The sequence below is a fragment of the Vanessa cardui genome, chromosome 16, assembly GCF_905220365.1.
Source record: "Vanessa cardui chromosome 16, ilVanCard2.1, whole genome shotgun sequence".
Lineage (NCBI taxonomy): Eukaryota > Metazoa > Arthropoda > Insecta > Lepidoptera > Nymphalidae > Vanessa > Vanessa cardui.
This window is the reverse complement of record NC_061138.1, coordinates 5,188,184-5,213,872: the sequence shown is the minus strand read 5'-3', so window position 1 is coordinate 5,213,872 and position 25,689 is coordinate 5,188,184. Positions and strand designations below refer to the sequence as shown.

At 31.5% G+C, this 25,689-nt stretch overlaps 1 protein-coding gene across 2 annotated transcripts in view; it reads left to right on the top strand.

The window, feature by feature from the left end:
- The window catches only part of LOC124536035 (ATP-binding cassette sub-family G member 1), a 63,202-nt gene that overhangs the window by 31,258 nt on the left and 6,255 nt on the right, over positions 1-25,689 (top strand). For both annotated transcript variants that reach the window (XM_047112434.1, XM_047112433.1), the window contains 4 exons: positions 15,740-15,860; positions 16,112-16,369; positions 18,280-18,466; positions 25,509-25,623. In XM_047112434.1, coding sequence (XP_046968390.1) covers positions 15,740-15,860; positions 16,112-16,369; positions 18,280-18,466; positions 25,509-25,623 — 681 coding nt within the window. The remainder of the gene's footprint in view (positions 1-15,739; positions 15,861-16,111; positions 16,370-18,279; positions 18,467-25,508; positions 25,624-25,689) is intronic.

Sequence of the window (25,689 nt, the reverse complement as noted above, 5' to 3'; positions counted from 1 at the left end):
TTAAAAACGTGCAATGCACTAAATTGAATAAAGGAATTATATTTAATTTGGTTAGAATTGACTAGTGTATTTTGATTTTAATTAAATACATTTAATATATAAGAAAATATTATTTATTCCAATAGAATCATAAAAGCACTTTAATATAAGAATCGTCGTGTGTCATTGTTGAATTAAATAAGTTACAACCAGTTCGTAAGTAGATTCGGCCGAGAAGAACCGGCAACTCAGTAGCTACTCTTTTTCACCATTACAATTACAAAGTATATCAGTAAAGTACAATATCATTTTAATATATCCTCCCTAGAAAACAATAAATACTATATGCGCGCGTTTTTATTTTTATTTATGAAAGTTATGACACAAGCTTTAAATATTTTAATGAGTAAAGTTAAAAATAACTGTGGATTCTTATTATAGAAACGAAAACTGTGCCACACGTAGGATGTACCTATTAACTTTTTTTCGAAGTCAGAAACTACATATATAAAATATACATATACTTATCTGTACATAATATAAGGAGATATATCTTAATAAAGCAAAAAATAAAAATACTTAAGCATATAATAATATCACATAATTTAATAATTTCATTTGTATTTTCCCCAAATACTAATAACTCTAAAGTACTATAAATATTACTTGATGGTAGGGCTTTGTGCAAGCCCGTCTGGGTAGGTACCACCCACTCATCAGTTTTTCTTCCGCCAAATAACAGTAGTAAGTATTGTTGTGTTCCGGTTTGAAGGGTGAGTAGTAGTTCCCACGGTTGGTGGCACATCGACGATGTAAGGAATAGTTAATATTTCTTAACTACAACTTACCATCAGGTGGCCCATATGCTTGTCCGCTAACCTATACCATAAAAAAATAACTCTTTTAAGCAGTCGGTGATTAGACTACAAGTCGTCTAGTTTATAAAGGAATTAGTGATTTTGATAATTGCGCTTTTGTGAACATAATTAAATACCTTATTTATTTAAAAAGGAATTAATGTTATTATTATATTTCATAAATAAAAAAGGATTCTTGCTTAAATTTAGAGTTGATGAAACTCACTTTTCAAATACATATGTACTACAAAAATAATAGTTAAAACATGAAATGATTTTTGTAACCATAACATACCTACCTACCTTTTTTACCTAAAATAAAGGGGGTGGCGAGTGTTTGCAGTAAGTCACCGCCACCAATGGTGTCAGAATAACCGCTAAAACCAGCGGTTCCTTCTCGATATCTTGGGGATGCAATCGAGATCCCGCGAAAAGGTCGTGGGATCTCGTTTGCTTACCATTATGACTCCTCAAACTATGCAAGCCTCTTATGCAATATCCTGGGGGTACCAGGAACTAGAGGCTAGAGGATCCAAGTCTGTGACTTTAAGTACCTTAAACGTTTGTTTATTACTAAAACTATATGCTTCTTCTTTTTGAATATGACTTTGATCCAATAAAATTAATTGTCATGCTATGAGGTCACTACAGACCGTCAATGTGCAAATACCACCAACTAGGAAATTTGTCACAATGTTTAGCGCAATTACCTTATAGTCATGACTTTGATGTCATATTTATTGATTTGAACTTATTCGATAGTGATTTATTGACTCGTTACTCATTTTATTATGATGTTTACGATTTGATGTGAATTATGTTTGTAAATATCGTAATGGAATATAGATAAAACATTTTGCGTATTTTTAAAGAAGATTATAATATATGCGATTATATATTCAGACGAAAATAAATATGAAATGAACAAATGAAAAAGACATGTTTCTTGATGAAATCTAAATACATAGGTGATCAAATTTGTATAAGGTGATTGTTTAAGCGGTTTTGAAGAATGTTGATCTCAAATAGATAGATATACAAACATATATTTATAGGTATAAATCTTCTATACGCGTCTATGTTAAATATTACCTAAAGTATTAGACCAATTTTCAGTAACGTCTTGTGGTTATTTGGGTAAAACAATGGTTTAATTTAAACTCGGTAGATTAACCTGCGATCAGGTGCCGAGATTTAATAATTTAAATTAATATTGCAGCATGAAATCAGCTAAACTTTACAATTATTTTTTAAAGGTAGATTCATTATACATCTGTAAGGATTTAATTTTTCATTACGTCTTATACAAATACTTATGTGTAACAATTATATAACTAGAAACTAGGTATTTTATCATTAATATTAAATGTAAGATTTTGTTGCATTAATTATAGTCTATCGTTGATACGTATTATCATGTTTTCTTTAGCTATTTATTATTATTATTAATTAAATAGTTCGTGTATTGGTGGTTTAATTAAATATTTCCGTCTAAAATTGTTGGATTACATGATCAACACGATTTACAGTAATCGTTGTTTTGGCTACAGCCCAAATTTGAGGTATGATTTGACGACATCGGGGAAAAGCATGTTTGAAATAGTGTTGGAAAACGTGTTCTCATTGTAGCGAATTTTGTAATATACCATGAAGGATCACATCAGTTGTTATTGACTGTGGAATGAGTTACTCTAAAAAAAAACAACGAGTTTTTTTTATTACATAACATAAAGGCATACGAAGGTATCCAGTTTACGTTATTCAGTATTTTTTTTTAAATCTCAGTATGTTAACCTCTTTATTTTCATTAAACTATTATCATTAACCCTTTCACCGCCAGACTTTTTACCGATTGGCGTGCCCCCAGCGCCCGGCACATTTAACAATAAAATAATACCTACAACAAATAGGGTTGTGGGTACATTTTTTTATGTTGATGTCGATATTTGACTATAATAATGATATTGTATTTACGAGCTTGGTTAACCAACAACTACATACATACTTACCTACTACAGTATACTCTACTACTACTACTGAATGAAAATTTAAAAAATGATACATTACAATTATTATTATAATTTTTATACATCTAAGTCGACAAACAAGCGTAGGGCTCACCTGATGGTGAGTGACAACCGTAGCTTGTAACACTAAAAACTATAAATAAAATTTTAACAAAAAGAAAAACCGACTTCAAGCAAAACACTATTTTAAAACAAATGAATATGCACGAAAAAGTAATAAAAATAATTGCGTATTCAACATATTTTTTAGAGTCTTCCTAAGTTAAATGAAATGAAAAATATTAGACTACTTAAAAGTCGATTAACGATTATATCATGTAGTTATAGTTGTTGGTATATTTGGAGCCGGTGTCAGCCACGGTGCCCTTGCCCCAACAATCAAAAGAAAGAAGCGATACGAGCCCCTTGATTGATCCAGTATATTATTGTGTAAAAGGTAATTTGTAAAAAACATATTTGTCAAAGTATTCTCGTATTGTTTTTTGATAGATATACTGTAGGGTTTTATTGGCTGACACCGACTCCAAATATAACAATAATTATAACTACATGATATAATCGTTAATCGACTTTTAAGTAGTCTAATATTTTTCATTTCATTTAACTTAGGAAGACTCTAAAAAATATGTTGAATACGCAATTATTTTTATTACTTTTTCGTGCATATTCATTTGTTTTAAAATAGTGTTTTGCTTGAAGTCGGTTTTTCTTTTTGTTAAAATTTTATTTATTTTTTGATTTTAAGTGAAGCTGATGTTGACTAACTAATTTTTTTTAATATGGGTAGATTAAACGTTCCGTTTATATGAGTCAGAAACTACTTCGAGGACAATTTCAAAGGAAACTTGCGAATAAAGCAAAAATAGACTTTCGAAAATGCGGATTTAATACGTCACGCGGCGTAAACTACAAGGATCCCTCGAAAGAGCTGTAATCGAACTCAGCAAAATAACTTTGAAAAAGACCAACTATTTTTCGTACATCATATGACATCACATCACATACACAAAATTTGATTAAAGATAGTAAGAAATTCTGCCCCATATCGCACCCTAACTGCGAGCCGTATAGGAGTTCCATCACTACATAGTATAAAACAAAGTCGCTTTCTCTGTCCCTATATCTTTAAATCTACGCAACGGATTTTGATGCGGTTTTTTTTAAAAGATAGTGTGATTCAAGGGGAAGGTTTGTGTATATAAAACATGAACAATATAGTAAAGAAACACTGATAATTTTAGAAGTTTGCGATGTGATGTCGTATATAAACAAATTCTGTAGTAAGTATATTTAGTATCAGTATTGCACCCGTGCGAAGCCGGGGTGGGTAGCTAGTTGATTATAATATTCGACTATGATAATTACATAAACATAACCACATTACGGAAGGTGACTCAAATATCCAAATAACCTATAAATAAAAGATTCGACCGAGTATCGCTAACGTGCTCCTCAGAATTGTTCCGTTCCCTTCCGTTCCGTTACTTTGTCATGGATCCTGTGCTCAGAACCTTACCAAACTTTCACCAAATTACCCTTGAATTATATATTTTATAATAAAAAAAGAATTATCAAAATTGGTTAACGTAATTTTCAGTTATTCACCTATTTGTCGCGCATATACATAATGCAAATTTAAGACTTATGTCGTTTGCACATGGATACCATCATCGGAAAAAAAAATAAAAAAAATGGGACCCCACGGGAAGCACTACCTTTCAAACAAAAAAAAAATTATCAAAATCGGTCCACCCAGTGAAAAGTTATGAGGTAACAAACATAAAAAAAAAAAAAAAAAAAAAAAAAAAAAAAAAATACAGACGAATTGATAACCTCCTCCTTTTGGAAGTCGGTTGAAAAGCACCTCAAGCGCATTGCTGAACACCCCCCAGGAGCTCTGGTTACCTTACTCACCGTCGGGCTACTCCATATTTCGAGGAGGATATGTCCTACTTTAACCCTACCTCAGTTGAAATAAGACTAAAAAAAAACTAAAAAAAATAAAATAAAAATTATAATTACTGTTCATCAATAATAAAATCTTCGTCTGACACAAATTCATCATCGTCATCGACTTCTAGAATCCGCATTAATTATTCAGCAGTTGTCATGGTAATTAAAACAGGAACATAAAACTATTACAAAAACACGCGCAACACTAATTGAAAGTTACATACGGTTGTGACGTCATGAACGGTCGTGTTTATCCGACACAGGCGCTGGCTATATTAGAAAAATGGACACAGTCTAGGGATGGGAATTTGCATTTATAGTTGTCCATACAGAAATAACTAAATCGTTAATTTCTTAGAAAACATATATTTACACAGAGTAAAAAACACACGTTATTAAATAACAATAACTTAATGTGCTTTTTTTATTAAATAACTTGGTATTTAATACAATATTTTTGTCTAAAAATATTCCATATCTTATAAATTCTAACATTATGTCTCATCACTACGGTCGGATAAATACGACACAGGCGTTGGAAGTCAATGCATTTTCTTCTGAATAATATTAGAAAATTTACCGTAATGAAATAGTATTTTATTTTGTTTCTTGATACAGTAAATGTGAATTATAAGACTAAATATAAGGTTGAAAAGATAAACTTTCGAAAAAAATATGTATTTTAGGCTAAAACTTCATAATACCTTTAGGAATTGAATTTATAATAGGCAGGGTTTAGTGTTGGATAAATCCGACTCAGGCGGAATGAGCTCGAAATGTTTTGTCGGATAAATCCGACTCTGGCGGTGAAAGGGTTAAGGTCTTAACTAACAAATAAGAACTAAATAATAAATCGTTACTTTACAAATTATGATTATGTGGAATGTTCCGTCTGAACTATGGTATTCTGAACTACGAATTGGTATATATAACAAAATATAACAATATCCCTAAACATATTGTTCATTATTAAATTCTTTTATGATACACAACTTTTTTAGTTTTATTTTCTGATGCGTTTAAGAATTGTTATGTCAAGCAACTGACATTTACATCAAGTGTCATGTCATATAATTAGAAATGTCAATTTAGTTATCAAATTTCTTAAATTTAATCTTACGTTTTTTTACTACTCATTAGAACTATCTCTCGACACTGACAAATGCTATAGCGCGTCGAGTGTAAGTTGGCGTGTGGCAAAAACATGTACTAATTTTTTTTGTTCATTTATATCTTATTTGTTTTATTTACCTTTATTAAGAAAACTTACCCAAAATCTATTATAAACAAAAAAAAGTGGTAACACAAAGGGTGTAGCAGGTGCTGCCACAGTAACGCCAACTTATACTTGACAGTCTGTACAAATTATTAATGAAATTGGTCCAACCGCTTGATATAGTAAAAAGAAAGATCACGGGAATTTATTAGCCGCTGATAAAAGTTCATCAACTTTTCGAACCAGAACATTGCGATCCTCAGTCAATAAAGGGAATTGTTCTAATGATATAAACAAGATCATGTTGGAAATTATCGTTCCTTTATATCAGTTCGTCTGGAATATTATACGCTAAAAATATACCTGTATGCATATTGATATTGATGGTCCATCAAATAACATTGAACTTTAATAAGTTGATACACCATTTGTGTTCAAGCATATAACCTGATGACCCTAAATAAATTATTTCTAGTAATATGTTTAATTACATATATCTCTGTGACATCACTTACCTAATTAATGAGCGAAAATGAAAACATTTTTAAAATTTTAAATAATATTTATTATTTAAAATTTAAATTTTTAATTTGATAAGAAAAATTGGTAAACAGTGAGTTTCATACCGGTTATTATACAATTAATGAGTTTATGATTTATTTGCACATCTTGGGAATGAAACGATCGCCTCTTGGCTATTTCATTATATTTAAATTGTTTATGTTATAATAGTGAGACATAAAAAAACAAAAAAACCCACTGAGTTTCTTTCGCCGGTTCTTCTCAGGTCAGGGTATTTTCTTTTCCGAACCGGTGGTAGTGTTTCAATTGACCATCAATAAGAAAGTGTAATACTTCTCTATTGAATAAAGCAATTGAGTTTGGTTATTCTCTGTAGAATCTACATTCCGAATAAAATAGCAGCTTTTAACCATGTATAAAGCACAACAAGCGCCCTAGCAGTGTAGGGAAAATACTCTTATGCTTAAGAGAGCATAAGATACCTTCTGAGACGCCTAAGCGTTGACCTTGATCATCATCGTCGAGGTGTGTTTTAAAATAAAGATTCAAAGCTTACTTGAATAGAGTGTATTCTGATTTTGACAGCTTTAGTATTGTCATAATTAGAGCAATTATTACAAATAGTTTTTATCAATAATTGCACTGGCGTATGCGTTGAATTGTCCTGTTTACAAGGCTCTAATTGCTGAATATTCCTTCCGTATATTTTATGATTAGTTAAGTATATTTCCATGTAGGTAAATATAATATGAGAACATGATAAACATGCAAAATAAATATTAGATCACGGTTTCGGTACCAGACGGGGTCAGAACACCGTAACTTCAAGGTACCTTGAACTGTCTGCCCTGTGTATTCTTATATTCTCTTATTTTAGTAAATATGAACCTTTTCTATACAAGATGTAAAATTGTTCAAATTCGTATGCCTCTCGACAACCTAAGAAGCCTGTATGAGAAGGGATATCAGAGGTAGATGTGAAAGATCAGGTGACGATTAATAGAGGAGAATGAAAAGATAAGCCATGCTGCCCATATATTGGGCAGGGCATAAAGACAAATTAAGCACATGAATCAGAGGTGCTTCCTTGGGTTTGAACCCGCAATCATCGGTTAAGATGCACGCGTTCTAACCACTGGGCCATCTCGACTCAGAATAAAACATATTGACACATTATTTACCAAAACCTTCACCATATCTCGCAATTTTTCAGATAGACATTACTATAAAAAGTCTCTTTTACTTGTGTAGGTTTACAGTTAAATTGAATATCCTAATAAATAATGCCAATATTGTACAACTTAGTTCAATCTCACTATAAACGCGTGCCCAAATATACCTCTAATCGAGTATTATCAGCCTTAAGTCCAGAAGCCAATAAATTACTGTCATGTATCACTCCATATATCTCAAATGACATAATTCCATGTAAATGATTATCTGACCTAAGCGTCTAACAGATTTATCGTTAGTATTAGACCAACCTTGAATGTAATAATAATCATTATTATTGAAATAAATGATGGGGAAATAAATCGTGACCTACTTAGATATATGTTAGATAATCTAGTGTTATTTTATCGAACATAGTATAAAATACGATGCATTCAAGAATTTCTGTAATAGATGTCTACAGACTATATAACTCAAATTTGATGAAACTACTGGGTACATTTAAATGAAGCCTAGTTGGACATTCAAGCAGCTTGAGCTTGGGACTTGAGTGATTTTATTTTATTTTCATTAGGACAACCAACAGTAGATACAAAGTGACATACATAAAATAAACTACATGTCAAAGTTATCAAGGTAAAAGTTCTACTATTTATAGGTAGTCTCATCGTGCATTAGAATATTTTTGATAATATAAATTAAGTATTTTTTATACTAAAATTATATAATTAATAATAAAATCATACAATTATTAAAGTGAGTACAAATAAAATTCTTTATTTTTTAATTGAATTGAGGGCGACTATTACGATTATTTAGCTGCAAATCACGCCTTTTCTTCCCTTATGATGAAGGACAACAAAGGGTAAGCATACATAATACCCAAACTGGATTAACCAGCTAACAAAGCATAGTCTAACACATGGTGCTGCTGAATTTATTTTCACTGTTGTGGAAGAAAATTTGGTAGAACGACTGCTTTGACTTTACTCTGTATCTTTTCTTGTAGAGGAGATGGAAAAGATTCTAAGAGCTCGTCTAGGTAAACGGCCGAAAAACACGTGGATATGATGAAAACGGTTTCACAGCCGGTTGGTGGTAACGGTCTTCTCATCAATTCATGCCTGAATCCGCTTAGGTTTTGTTTCTCTGTAACCGTTCCGGTTTTATTTGTTTAAATCAATTTCTTTTTGGACAGTTTACAGAGTCTCTTTATGGATGACAACGACACTAGAAAAACAAATTTATAAACTGTGTTGACATGACTAGCTGTTTCATAAACATGCATATCATCTCGCCAACTATTTGTACAAATGAAACACAAAGGATCATAATTTTGAAAATACATGCGACAATTAGACAATAAGACGTAATTTAAACCTTTTATAGCACCAGTGACACACAAAATATCTTATAAGAACAACATTTATTTTATTTAAGCAGTGATGTACCGTATGTGAGGCGAGATGGCCCAGTGGTTAAAACGCGTGCATCTTAACCGATGATTGTGGGTTCAAACCCAGGCAAGCACCGCTGATTCATGTGCTTAATTTGTCTTTATAATTCATCTCGTGCTCAGCGGTGAAGGAAAACATCGTGAGTAAACCTACCTACCTATGTGATAAATTTCATAGAAATTCTGCCACACGTGTATTCCACCAACCCTCATTGGAACAGCGTGGTGGAATATGTTCCAAACCTTCTCCTCAAAAAGGGAGAGGAGGCCTTTAGCCCAGCAGTGGGAATTTACGGGCTGTGGTTGGTTGTTGGTTGTATTGTATGTGGTTCTTTTAATCAGCGACTTACTTTTAAATCAGAAGACTACTGTTAGACAGATGCCTCCAATAAATTGATTAATGCACCTGTATCTTATCGATCGTGGCCTGTAATATCAGCGCATGTCGTTGTCTTCTTTAATCGACATTCTACTTTGCGTTTAGTCAAATCGATGACATCCGTGGTCGAGCACATAACACCGGTTTTCATAGATACGCCACTCCCAACTTCGATTCCCGGCCGAGTCGATGTGGAAAGATTCATTAGTTTTCTATGTTGTTTTGGGTCTGGATGTTTGTGGTACCGTCGTTACTTCTAATTTTTCATAACACAAGTGCTATAGCTACTTAAATTGGGATCAGAATAATGTATGTGATGTTGTTTACTATTTATATTCATTATAATATGTTATTATTATTATGTAATTATTTGGGAAAAAATGTTATTAGAAACAAAAATGGACGTAATTATTAAAAAAAAATGTATTAGTTCCGTAGGTAATAATTACCTTTTTATATTATTCTAAATAAATATGGAATACAAATAATCGATTTTCCCATATTAAAACATGTTATATGAATTTAATTCAATGAATATTTTATACTTTCGTTAATTATTCACGCTTTAATTATTTATTAGACAAGTATTTGTTTTGCCTTTTATGTCAAGGGACATAAACGATTCTTTAATGATAAACGAGTTTATAATAAATTAGCATTGAGTATGTTTAATAAGTAATTAACGTTTTGTGTATAATTCGATTTAATCGTTATCTCGTAGATAACCAAATAGATTTCGTTTCTATAATGAAACGTGTCTACGTGACTTAATTTTTTAATAACCAGAAGGTAACCTGATCAAATAAAAAAAATGGTACATATTTGAATTACTCGTAGCGTAACTTAACGCTGGTATATTTACTGACTGAGATGTATAATTGATTATTGTTTAGTAAGATTCGTTAAAATATTCGAGAATAATATTTTTTATAATATTTTATTTTATTAATATTTGTATCTCTTACAGTTTCAATTCGTATATAATTCTACTAATATATATCTATATTAGGAATAATATATCAAAAGAACAAAAAAAAATTAAATTTGTGTGCGTGACAACTACACTTTACACTCACCAAACAACATATTACTTTATTAGTGTACACCATCACCTATAGACAATGACACTGTAAGAAATATTAACTATTCCTTACATCGTCAATGCGCCACCAACCATGGGAACTACTACTCACCCTTCAAACCGGAACGATTAACAATACTGCGTACTGTTGTTTAGCGGTAGAATATCTGATGAGTGGGTGTTACCTACCCAGGCGGGCTTGCACAAAGCCCTACCACCAAGAGAAGAAAGCCTTATTGACTGACTAGAATTTCCTTGTAATTTAACAATATAACAGGTGATTTTTTATGATATAGGTCAAATAGCCGCCTGAAGGAAAGTAGTCATCACCACCCATAGACAATGGCGCTGTAAGAAATAATAACCATTTATATCGCGAAATATAAATACTTACGAATGGACCACAACATCGATATTCTCGAATCAGCTGATTCAAACCAATCGAGTCAAAAGCCAGACAAACTAGAATCGATACTAACAACATTTTATAAATATTACCCGTGGCTAGCTTATACAAGAAACGAAGATATTTATACTAATTGCACAACGTTAGTTAAACATTAAAAAAAAACTACACGATCGTGCTACTCTACTTTAGCTTTGGTATATATAAGTGCGAATGGACGTTTAAATACAAAATATTAATTATAATATGTACTTAAAAGCGGTTGACTAATAAAATGAAATCACATTTTAAATGTATTTTAAACCTCAGTGTCACGAAACAATAGAGCGGTTGCCGCACAACGTTATCGCCTTAAAACCACAGAGTAGGACTATGATCACAATGCGATTTTAAGAATATAAATAATATCTTATTAACATACGAATTAAATGCTTAAATATATCTTGATCGCGTGCTAGCAGCATTTCGCCGTTCAAACGCAATTCCAATCCTCTGGACAAAAAACGAAAAACTGTCAACTGTGAAATCCTGTCACTGGTGGAGGCAATATGGCGATGTGTTAATATAATAACATGAATGTAATAAATCAAGATTTACTTTACAATAGACTATTCCGACCGCAAGAGGACAAAAGTAAAATGAACAAAATTTGACATCGAATTGACGAGATACCAATGGTCGAGCCTGAGTAATCGATAATATTCATTAAGGATTTTTGAGAAATGGCAAATCTGTTGGGAGTAAAATAGATATGAGTAGTCAAGTGAAATAGCATTGTATTATGAATAAATATTTATCAAACAATAATGTAATAAATGTTAGTAGTACACAATAAGAGAACTGAGATTCTTCGGTTGGAATATAGACTATTGCTATCGCATGCTATCGCTAAAATGAACACTATCGAAAAAATGTTTGTACATATGTATTGATCTATAATACTAATATTATTAATTATGAAGATGTGCCCTGAGGTGAACTGCGTGTGTTTAATTTAAATAAAATTTGTACCCACCGGCATTTGGAGTGGCAATGGGTTGGATAAAGCTCCCACCTTCACTTTAAAGAGAGAAAAAGTCCAACAGTGGATCATTTGAGGCTGTTGTTTGATCGTTTTTTTCAGATATTTCCTATATACTGTCTAAATAGCTATTTGTATTATAGATAATTATATGATTTGTTTTGAGGTTTTGAGATCTGCTCTGAAAGAGAGGTATATTTACATTACTCTCTTGAAACAGAGTGTACAACAAAAACAAATAAGCTGTATAAAACAAAGAAAACGATGACCAACCATAGCTGGGAATGTTAATTAGAATTAGTTTTAGTAAGTTTTTATTACATTTAAGAAACCTCATAAAGGTATCACATAAGGTCCCTTAGCTTAATGTATTATTATTTTGATAACAATAATAATTATGCAGGTCAATAATTTCGTAAGAGATTTTTATCAATCAATTACATTTGTTTACAAGTTTTCCCTTTCAAGACAGCGAGGTCATTAATCATATTACAGTAACTCTTAATTGTCCATATAATAACGATATGGTTGTAGGTACTTATTGCGAAGCTTGTACCTTTTAAATGTATAATAATTATTACAGTCCTAGTTGCTATAAAACTGCTATAATTCTAAGATTCTTTCTAGCTGTGAGTTTTTTATATATTTCGATAGGCTGGTACTATTTTATGGAAAATTTTGGCTGAATGAAATTGGTTAAATGGAACTGTTACTGCGGTCTGTTTAACATCGAAGCTACATAATGCGTCATGAGTTCATTTGGACTAGTACTTAATGTTTATTTACTTGTAAAATTTTAAAATAACTTACTGAATTAGAAAGCACAGTATAAACCGGCGTATCTTATAGTATGAAATATTTGTATACGAAATCCTTTAGAACGCAGTTTAAATTCATGAATGATGAATGAATGAATTTGATGAAATCAGAAAAAAAATCAAATATCTTTACTGCCATGGTAAAAATTATAAGGTTTTAGAGTGAAACTTAGGATGAAAGTTTGTATTGAAAATATTTAGGTTTTTTTATATCAGCGTTATATTGTTATATGTAGATGTAATGCAATATACTTATTGCATATTTATGCGTACCTGTGATGAAAATAGAGAGAAAGCATCTGCTTATATTTATGCAGCTTAAGGCTTCGTATACATAGTGCCGAAGCGCAATTTATACGAATAAAAGAAAAAGCAACGTGTAGAACGCGTAAATCATTACTGCCATAATTCTTTTTTTTCATTTTATTACCCCCGAGGCGTGACACTGGCGTCTGTTAACATCACCATTACACCTTACTATCTGTTATAGTAGATAGGAATTATTATTCCTACATGTACTAAAATGTATTTGAAACTTGGTGAGCAAAAATGCATTTCAAACTATATTTAGGACGCTAAATCAACTACGAACTTTTTCATTACCAAATAATACTTCTATTACGAAGATAGATAGGAATGAACGTTGATTGTTTTGAATTACAAACGATGATAAAACAATATTAATTTAAATGACTATTTCATATAAATGTGTAATAAACTTATGCCTAGTTTAACTGGCTCACTCGCCTTTCGAACCAGAATGTAAGAGTGCTAAGTATTATATATTGGAGATAGAATATAGGTATGATGAGTGGTGGTATCTAACTGAGGGTTGTATATACAGCACTTCCAATGACTACGGTGTCCTTCATATTGAAATGATTATAATGAATGAATGATTTATTTTCATTCGCTTCACCTCAGGGAATGAATGAATGAATCAGTTTATCAACATTGGGTCAGTGTTTAAGCCTTGAAAGCTAAACAGACAGAGATACCCTCGCGTTTATGATAATAGTATATTATCTGTTTAGTTAATCAAACTTAGCGTGTGTGTTTATTTTTCGAATTTAGAATTGGTACACTACATAAATCAATTCGATAAAACAATTTCTGAAATACAAAACACGCGTGGCTAATCCAGTTTCTCTATGCTCGTTCTATTTGTAGTACAGTTAGGTCGATCGTACTGTCCTAGTGTATAGATATTTTAGGTCATCGACCGATGCACTTAGATCGTTAACCTACGCGGCTGATTCTTGTATGGTAAGGACAAGGTAGTTTTGTTCAATACTTGTTTATATAATCTTAGCATTAATGTCATCGTTGTGGATATTAATAATGTTTTAGTTATTAAAGCAAACATATATGTAAGGTAATAACAATATGTACAGGATACCCTCTTCTATATTTGCCATTAAACCGTGTATGTAAAATGTGACATACATATTTTTACACACATAAGACAGTGGACACCGGGTTTTGCTAATAAAATATTTCCGTCTAAATTATGAGCAGGGCATACAAAAAACCAAGTGTCTCGTCGATTTATGGTCTAATCTCGACATTCAGAATCATCATTATTATCATTACATAGAATAAAACAAAGTCGCTTACCACTTTCTGACCCTATGTATGTTTAGCTTTTTAAAATTTCGCAACTGATTTTGGTGCGGTTTTTTTTTAATAGATACTGATTCGCCAGTAAGGTTTGTATATAATACATTCACAATATAGTAAAGAAACACAGTTAATTTTAGATGTTTCTAATGTGTTGTCATAAATAAACAAATTCTGTACTATCGTCGCTACTGTAAATATAAATCATTTTTATGAAACGGTGTGTTTAAAATCGGGCTGAATATAATTATGTGTCGATACTTCAGTAAAATAGAAAAAAAAATGTTGCAAAGAAAAGACACTGTTACTTGAATCCGCGACCGGTAACATTAAGGTACTCTTTTTTTGTCCGTCAGGCCGTTTCGAATCTCGTAGATGAGTAGACCCGTTATTCAACACACACAACTTACATGTGTATTGTATGGCCAATCTAATTGCATTTATAATTTGTTTGTTATATTACAAACGTCGCATAGGATTCCAATAACCAACTTAAGCATTATAGCTATAGAGAGCAAGTATTAATGAGCAGATGCAGGAAACCTTTGTGTGAATAAATATTTATGTTTAATTATGTAGAATTTACTTTAAAAGGAAACAAAGACGGGATTAAAAAATAATCTTAACTTAGCAGTATTCTTGTATTACCATGATCAACAGGGAAATCATTATGAGTCAACATGATTGAATTATACTTATTATATTATTGTTAATTAGTTGTTTTGAAACTGAATATGTCGATAATGGCACATCACTTATTGGTACAGTAATAAATATGACTTTGCCCACTGTGCTCGGCCAACGTTGGACCAAATTACTGGGTCACATTATAACCACCGTAATAAACCAACTATGCGTTGGTTTATTTTTCAACATACATTGGCCGTTTGATAAGGATGGCCGTAGAAAGCTATTTCAGCTGCCGCGATATATTTCTACAGCACGTTCTATTATTATTAAAATGTCTAAACAACTACAGTGACTAAAGTGACATCATTATTCTGATATAAAAATCCTTATGAAATAAAATAATAATAATTCTGTATGTTTTAATAGACTGACGTTTTATCGTCCCACATAATTTAGTTGCAATAGGTATGATTGGTCAACAAATACGAAAAGGTTTATATTAACTATTTATTCATATATGGTTAACTATTCTCTGTCAATTATTATTATTATTATTACTATCAATACATTTTTATATATGTTTATCTTCTTTTTTTTCTAGGAGTGGGGAAGGAAGTTGTCAAAGGCGTTAGTGGCAGATTTATGTCCGGTCAACTCATCGCTATTATGGGTCCGTCCGGTGCCGGCAAGAGCTCTCTATTGAATGTCATTTCAGGTTACAAGTAAGTATGCTTAGTAACTGTACTAATATTCACACTAACAGAGTAACTGGTTAAAACTGGTTAATAATATCCAAGTTACACGTACCACTGTGTAATTAGCTACATACGAGCAGAAAATGCTGAAAATGTTGATGTTCTATTTTGAGAATATTATTTCATGAGCTTAAATTTGTATAAGGTATATTATAGTAAAATATTTTCAAAAAAATGATTAAATATACTTATTTATCCACTAATTAGCCTCGTCTTAGGTCCGCAGGTGTAAGTGGCGAATTACTAGTGAATGGACAGCCTCGTGACGAACAGCTCTTCAAAAGATCGTCATGCTACATAACACAAGAGGATCTTCATCAACCTCTCCTCACGGTTCGCGAAGCTATGGACGTTGCAGCCAAGTTCAAACTTCCAAAGGGCGTGAAGATACCATCAGAGGATATTTTGCAACAACTTGGTCTATTAGAACACCAACATACGAGGACAGACCAGCTTTCTGGAGGACAAAAGAAAAGGTAAAAATCTTAGCAGTTTGTTTAAATACAAATTACATTAAGGATTATTGTGTATATTGTGTATTAATAAAAGTATAAATGAAAGCTACCGGATAACATTTTAGAAGCAATAACAAGTTAATAATTATTCAAACAAGTAGTTACATAAAACGAAAGTACTTAGGATTACGAATTCTGTTTAAATTTCAAATCTAACATTAATATACTGTGTTTTTAATAAAATAAAAGCAAAGGTTCCAAAGGTATTTTTACTTTTTCCTGATTTCAAAATATTAATAGCTATATCTTGAAAACGTATCAAAAGGAATTAATTAAGGATAAAACACGGGTAAATGAAAAAAGTAACTACTAAGTTTCTTGTCGGTTCAATATGTAAATTACATTCCGATCCTGTGGTAGCTTTATATTTAATTTATCTGATATATTTATGAAACAAGTTCATTTTTAAAATTTCATATAACTTCATAATACTTATAAATTAATTCTATTTAATTGCCTTTCAATTTTTGAAATTATATTAATATGCATAGATTCTAAAATGCAACTGCTATCTATTACGATCATCGATATAAAACTCAATAATGTTACATGTAAAAGCGGCATTTGCAATCAATTCGTAATATGTCATAACATTAATATTACAACGTTTTCTAAGATTTACGTAGCGGTTCGTTTTATATGACCTACCTCTCTTGTATAGAGAGGCAGGTCATATATATGGTTGAGATTTATGAGTTGTCATATAAATCTTCGGATTTTGGCTAAATGTGCTGCATAATTTTCAATTTTGGTGAAGGTAGGGTTTATCGGGACGTTTTATAGGTACTTAAATCTTGTCAGGGTTCGTTGGAGAGAGTGATCGATAAAACAAGAATGATGGTCCATGAAACATGTTTCATGGTAAATAATAAATAATACTTAAAAAATAAATCATGGATAATAAATACTATTCACCTTCCTGAAAAAATCAACCTTTAAAAAGTATTAGTTATTATGAGAAAAACGTATAGTACGACACAACTTAGATGTTGCATCGGCAAAATTCGTAAAACCGAGCACATCCGAATTGAGTACGCTATCCCAAATTATCAATATCTATTTCTCATGCGAATATGATCTTTGCACAAACGTAATAACTTGTAATATCATACCTAATATATTCGTCAATTTTACGCGTGCACTTGCTTTCTCTGACGCGAGAATCTATAGCGACGAATAGCGTCGAAGGGCGCGATAGGGAGCTATTTCTATTGGTTGTGTAAATCGGCAGTAATCGGTTTTAATTTCATTCCATTGCATTTTCCGATGCTACATCTAATATGTTAGTAATAAAATGACATTAATATGAATACATTAATATGAATATTTCAAAATATTCAGTATTTGTAAAATAAATATATATTACTCAATATTTTTCGCTAAACTGATTAATGAGTCATAAAAATTCTGAGTTCTAAAACAGAAACAATTATATTTATCTTAAAATAAAATTAATAACTATTTCTGCATTTAATCTTGTCATTTGATTTTCTCCTTTTTGACAACACTCTTATGACCATTAAGTTGGTAATAATATTATGATTGGTATTAATCTGTGCAAGCCTCTTTTCGTCCTCAATATTCCTCCTGCATGCGAGTTAGAATATAATTCCACCGTAAAAAATAATAATACCCAAACATGAAAATGGCTTTGAATAGTGAGCGTGTAATATCAGGCACAAAAAACTAATCTTAATTGCCATGGTTGATAGCGCGTTGGCAATGTTAGGAGGAAAAGATTTTAAGCTACAGGTGCTAATTTCCAAAAAGTCTTATGAAATAATAAATATATCACTAAAATCTGTTACTGTTTTGAATGTGATATTTAATAGAGCTAGCTTTAATAATTTTAATATTGGTAATAATTTCAGATTATCGATAGCATTGGAGTTGGTGAACAATCCACCAGTGTTTTTCCTTGACGAGCCGACGAGTGGTTTGGACACAGTCACAACAGTTCAGTGTGTGAAGTTGTTAAAGCAGTTGGCGCGTCAAGGAAGAACCGTCGTGTGCACCATTCATCAACCTGCTGCTTCTCTATTTGAAATATTTGATCAGGTAATAAATTAAAGATATACCCTAGATAAGTCTAGTCTAACAGGTTGGTTCACTGTGTGTTGGAATACATTGTTGGTCATATATGTGCCAATCTTGATTCGACACATCCAACGATAATTACGATGATTTCTGGTACCACCGCTTATAAGATGTATTATAACAAATTTAAAGCACATAAAAATGAAGTAATGTTTGCTGGAATGGAAATCCTCTCTCTTTTTAAAGATTTCATAAACTCGTATCCTTATTACAACGCTTTACTAATAATTGAAACGATATGTTTGTATTATACGCACATCGATTGAAATCTGATGAAGAAAAGACTATTTCGTATGGAACTTTTTTCACTTTAATTGAATAGAGAAGCCGTACAAACATCTGCGATCTAATTGGCCCTTACATATCCTTAACCTAACCGTTAACCTTAACATTCCAATTGAAGAAGGAGAGACAAACGCACCTTTGATTTACATATGCTTAATACGTCTGTATTATGCACTACCAACCGTTCGTCGTTAATGTTTATTTTATATTTTATTATATGAATACCGTCGAATTATGTGTGTGAGGGAATAGAGATTGCACCTGTGTTTTTGGGCTTACGCTTGTGCATTATGAGTTGATATGATATGATCAGTGTTGTTTGCATGTTTGGCTTGAGAACGGCAACCGTGGAAGTAACCATTCGAGAAAATTTATTATTTTATCTTACGTCCCATCACCACACCATAAATTATCTAGTAATCACGAGTACAAAAAAATGCCAGTAGTTTGCATAAACTTATTTACAAAGACCATTTTATATTTGACCGATTTTAAAGAAGGTTTTATTAGCATAGTTTACAAAGAATAGTCGCCTAATGGTGTTGTCTTTCAATATTGATGCCATTGTTATTCAATATTGATTTTCTCCTTATAATAATTATCAACTTGAAATATCGAACATGAATTTTGCCGTCTCGAATTGGAGTTTAATATTCTCGAAGAACAAAAAAATGGTTTTGGCCTACCGTTGTTACTAATATAAGCGTTTAGGGATTTGTGTTCATTTCTTTTCAACTATTAATACAAATGATACTTCCAATACTAATGATACTATTAGTCTGAGTATTACCTACATAGATATTAATCTAGTAGGCCTTTTTGATTAGTTATAATCTTACAAAGAGGGATTCGCGTCTTTTTAATACTTTAATTTTGAAGAAAAACGTCTCTTTAACGTTGTTAATGTATTTTGTAACTTTCACAATCTTGAACTAGTATATAATATACTGCTCATGAGCAAATTATTGCAATATATTCATTGCATCAGTATTTTACTAACATTAATATCTTGTTTTTGTATTAATGATGTGTGTTTCGATACTGTCTGCAGGTAAAATTCATTAAGGTAATTGTATGCTCACGGTAACTATAAAATACCTCATTATTATGAAATAACATACTTTAAGCTAAAAAAATCAGTATTTCGTTACCAAACTAGTACCTAACTAACTTAGTAAAAAATAACTAATTATTCGTTTTTTATATAAAAAAATCAATCTGGTTCAAACTATATTGGCCGAGAGTTTAAACGAATCCTTTTAAAATGATATGATCTTTGTAGGCCTAAACTATTTGTCCTCGTCGGAGGAGGTTATACCTCCTCCGATAAAACCGTCTCTAATAGAATCTGACCCTGTAAATACATTTTTGTATATTTGGCCATATACCAAATGTTTTTCTTTTTCATAGAGTTATTTTGTTTGACAACAAGGAGGTTTTATAGCGATACCATGAACGCGCACTTTTAAAACAGTTCGTAAATTGATTCAATATTCCCACAGATTATATTATATGTTTAGATAAAGCACATCATAACACCTACACGTCTTTATCACACAGACAAAACATCTGTGTGAACATGACACATGTGTCATGCAATGTTATGATTTTATTGTTGTTCAATCCAACGCATATTAATGCCAATTCGCATGTTATACGTAGAGTAAAAATATGTGCAGTTGTTCCTTTAGATTTAAATGTTTCACGCGATTTCCTAATAGTTCTGATACTCATTAATAAAATACTATTTCACGTAACTACTTTGAGTTCCAAAGTTCCGATAACAAATTCATCACAAATTCATATTTCACGAATTGAAGAATGCCATAGATTATAATTTATACCCCAGAATTCTACTATCAAGTCAATTCAATTTCAGTGTTGGATTTTGTCTTCGTTTCTGTAATTAGGTGATTTCTCTTCGATCGTATTGGTTTTTGTCTCATTAGACTATATGAGTAGCTATGTACCGAAGAGATAAACATATGCTTGCCAATGCTTTAGTCTTTGAGGTTTGCCAAAGTAACTACTGTGTTTCTTGCCGGCTCTTCTCGGTAGAATTAACTTTTCGAACCATTGGTAAATAAATGTACATAAATAAAAGTAAATTAACATGGTAACATGACGATTTAAAAGTGCTTTTATGAGCCTACTTGGATAAACAATAAATTTGAAAGAATATCGAAGAATTGTGTTCGTTTCTTTTTTACAAAGACACCATAAACTGGTGCATATAATTAAGTTTTACTACGCTTATTTTTTTTTATCTGCACTTTTAATGTAATAAACAATTAAAAATATTAGTAAAGTTTAACGATCGGTTGTAAAAGTTTATTGTACAATTTTGTCCAATGTTTTAATCGTTTCTAGATTTGATTGGCTACCGGGTAGAAATCATGTTATATCAATTAAAGAGAAAGAATAACAAGCTGGTAGGTTGCTCATTGTATGCGTATGGCATTGGAATCTTGACAATGGCTCATTTATACAAGTTAGAACATTTCATTACAAACGAAGTACGACTATTTGGAAGTCAACTAAATGAGTGTCCATTACTTTATGACTTACTTCTTATTTAACCTTGTATAGCTTTGAATAAAAGTAAAATACTATTTTGTAGACAAACCTAATTTGTTGGAAATAAAATATTTATTTAATTGGTAGAAAGAGTTGTAAATGAGCCATCAGATGATAAGTCACCTCCGGTCACTGTAAGAACTATTAACTACTCATTCTATTAGCAATGCATCAACAACTTTTTGAGCTAAGATGTTAAGTCTTATATAGCTGTAGTTACAATTGGCTTACTCACCCAAAAATCTGGAATACAACAATACCGAGTATTGCTATTAAATGTTAGAATATCAGATGCCTACTTCGACAGATTCGCATTAGAATTGTAAGGCTTTGGAACTTACGCAAAGCCTACAGTCTTAGCGTGAACACTTGAACGTTTGGATTGAAATATTTGTATTTCTTTTGTTTTTATATGTAACTTCATTAAATCTTTAATACCTTAGTTGTAATTTTAAGTTGATTAACCCTAAAGTATTTACAATTTTTAGAATTATAATAATATATTAAAATGTTGTATTTAATTGTTGTATTTGTCGATGAAATAAACTATTGTTCCCATATGAACTGAGAAAGGAAAATGATTTAATTAATTTAATTATTAATTAGGAATCGTTCGCAATTTAGGAGTGATTAGTAGCGATAATTATTAACATTTTGCCAATTTAATTCCTATAATGATCAATGCTAAACGGTTAGTATTTATATTATTTAAGAATCGTGATTTGAAATTAATTAAAATAATAATGTTATATATGTTCAGTTTAATATCAACGCTGTATAAATAAATAATCAATTTACTTAACATTTAACGAGAGATTTATTGTTAGCATAATATTGATCTTAACCCTTCGGGTGCCTGGTGGGTCTCACAGACCCGTCACTTCAAAAAATCAACGATAACTTTTAAATTTTTGTAGCAAACCCGCTGCACTCCCGAGTAGCTTCGCGATATAAACTAACGGCTATTTTGACTACTCTCCCGCTGTCCACAACGTACACCCATCCGAACAACACGCATTTTGTGTGCGCTCGGGTCTCAAGGACCCGACCAGGCATGCGGCGTAACTTTTAATCTTTAAGCTATTATTTTTGTTTTGTCTCTTTAATTTATATTGGGTGGTAAATTATTTATGGAAAAAAATATTGATGCAGTTATAATAACTGGGCGATTAATAAATGATGAAATTCGCCAAACTTTAGAGAGAAATTTTGAAGAAAATGAAGATCAGGATGTAGTTTTTGATGAAAGTGAAGATGAGTCAGATACATAATTCTGATGTTGACAAGGAAGAAGTAAAAGTCTATAACGAACCAAATAACAGGAATAATATATATACAACCATCAAAAGTGATTTATATGTCCCAGCCATTAAGTAATTTTGGTCACAGATCAATATATAAAGGCCTTGATTATTGTTTCTGGATTCTCATAACTACTGGCATAAACGCAATGTTAATGCAAACGTTATTCATATGTTAAACAATTCGGATACTAGAAGGAACTTTATAAAAAAATGGGCATAGTATTGACTGCTCTACATCAGACTGAACGACGTAATAGTTGTAAGATGCAAAATCTTATCTTACTTTACGTAAGAGAATCAGCTCTCATTTAGGGGAACCCTCAGAGCCAGCACCCAAAAAACATAATGCTGGTACGAAAAAGCGTTGTTATGTATGTCCTAACCAAAAAGATCACAAGACTAAATACATCTATGTGTCTTGCACAAGTCATATTTGCTTGGAACACGCAATTTTTGATTGTGAAAAATGTCACATAAATACAGATTAGTTACAAGCAATACCTTTGTTTCTTTTATATCAAAATATAAAAGTTTGTAAGTTGATTAATTAGTGCCTTAAATTAATGTAAAGTTTGATTGTTGACCTCAATTAAAAAAAAATATTGTCGATTTAAACATAAGTGTTTATTTTTATTACGTAAAATTAGAGACTTTTTAATTTTTTTAATATAACTTTGTAGAAGAACTTTAGTTTAATTTTATTTTTCATTCATATAGCTAAACAGCTCTAAAATAAATATAAACACATTATTTGGCGTTCTGACTAATAAAATAAGCAAAAACGAGCATTTTGTTACCGGGTCCCACAGACCCACCAGGCACGCCATGTAAGTTTTACCCACCAGGCACCCGAAGGGTTAACTCAGAGTATGTTTTCATAATGGTCAATCATATTATAAGTGTTTATTAGTGTATGTGAAGTGACCAGCTCGATGGTCGGTGTCCTTCCATAACTAAATAGTAATAATTATTAATAATAACTTGTAAATCGAGTTTTCTTTATTAATGGTAATTACAAATTAAAATTTTCACCTTAAAAACATCTGTTACATATAAGTGTATCATAGAGATGTACTAAATTGTCAAGCGATAATTATATGATACGTGGAAAGAATAGCTGGTTTTTTAACCAATGATTATATTGTGTCATATTTATATTTTCCGTTAGTATATTTTAAAATCATTTTAAGATTGACAAGGATGCATGTGTTGAATGAAAATCTGCCTCATACAAAAACATTCACTATCAAATCTGATATAGAAATTACCTCAACCACAGCAAAACTTATAAAGTATTACTCTAAAAACTGAATTTTAATAACTCAGGGACCGTGTTAGGTATATAAAATTAGTGAACCGTTTTTGGTCAGCTTATTTTAAGAAAGATAGTTTTGGGCTTAACTCGTAACGCTGCACCAGCGCGGATGAACAAATTTATATGGCACTAGGTGTGTCCGCGACATTGCACGCGTATGTATTTATCAAAAAAAAGTGGCCTTAGTTACTCCTTATTATATCAGTTATCTGTCAGTGAAATCCCGTCAAAATCGGTCCAGCCGTTCCAGTGATTAGCGGAACAAACAGTCAGACAGACAGACACCCAAAAATTGTAAAAAAAATTATTTTGTTAAATGTACTGTATACATATACATATGCATTGAGTAAAAAAGAGCTATTAATAATAATATTACAAATAGACTCTCCAATTTTATTATATGTATAGATTATATGATCTGATATATATATATTATACAACAATTCTTCCTTATCTTTTATCATTTAACACAGATATTATATACAAATGAATCACTTGAAAACTTTTGCTGGAATTCGCTTCCAAGATTACTGATTATTAGATTTTATTTGGTGGACATGTTCAATCAATAGGTTAAATCAGTTCTGAAGGAATATATTAATAAAATCATAATAAGCCGTTCGTGTTAGATCGAAGATAATGAATGGTTGCCTTTTGTTAATAATATTTACATAATTGTAATAACACAAGGGTCACGATAACGTATATATTATTGATATAAATTATTGTATTTCATTAAATACAAATGAATTATGTGTTATATTTTATTGTATAAATAACACTACTCGATGCAGCTCCGATATATTAAGGAGAATAGGAAATAAGAAATATTTATACATATTTTTGGATTTCATCGTATATTTGTTTGATCCAAAACACTAATTAATTTACTGCAGTAAATAATCACTAGAACGCGTGCATCTTAAACGATGATTTCGGGATCAAACCCAGGCAAGCACCACTATATATATATTATGTATGTGCTATCTCGTGCTCAGCGGTGAAGGAAAACATCATGAGGAAACCTGCATGTGACAAATTTTATAGAAATTCTGCCACATGTGCATTCCACCAATCAGTATTGGAACAGTGTGGTGGATATTCCACCACACTGTTCCAAAACCTTCTCCTCAAAGGGAGAGCAGGCCTTTAGCCCAGCGGTGGGAATTTACAGGCTGTCGTTGTTGTTGTTGTTGTAGTATTAAAGATAACTCCCGTGTATTATTGGCTTCGCTCGCCTTATATGTGTTGGCTGTCAGGTGTCTGTGTCCTTCTTTGGAGTTCATACTTGCTGCATACCACGTGGTTACCATACGTAGTTTGCTTGTGAAAGAGCAATAAACATACAGACAGATTTTCTTTCGATTCATACTATAATATTAGTATGAATGTGGTCGCGAATTATTCTTCGTTGGTTTGGTACAGTTGTATTGTTGGTACCATCGCTTTAGTGGATAAGTCGTTGTCCAATATTTTGAACTTTTAAATAAATAATATAATTGTACCTATTTCATATTTTTAGGTATATGTATTAGCTGATGGGTGTTGCATTTACCAGGGCGACACAGATGCCATGGTACCATATTTAAGCAGCGTCGACTTAACCTGTCCTAGACATCACAACCCAGCAGATTTCAGTACGTATTCCATTTCAATGTATATTATAAAAAATAGTCATAAAAATGCATCATTGTACTTTGTGA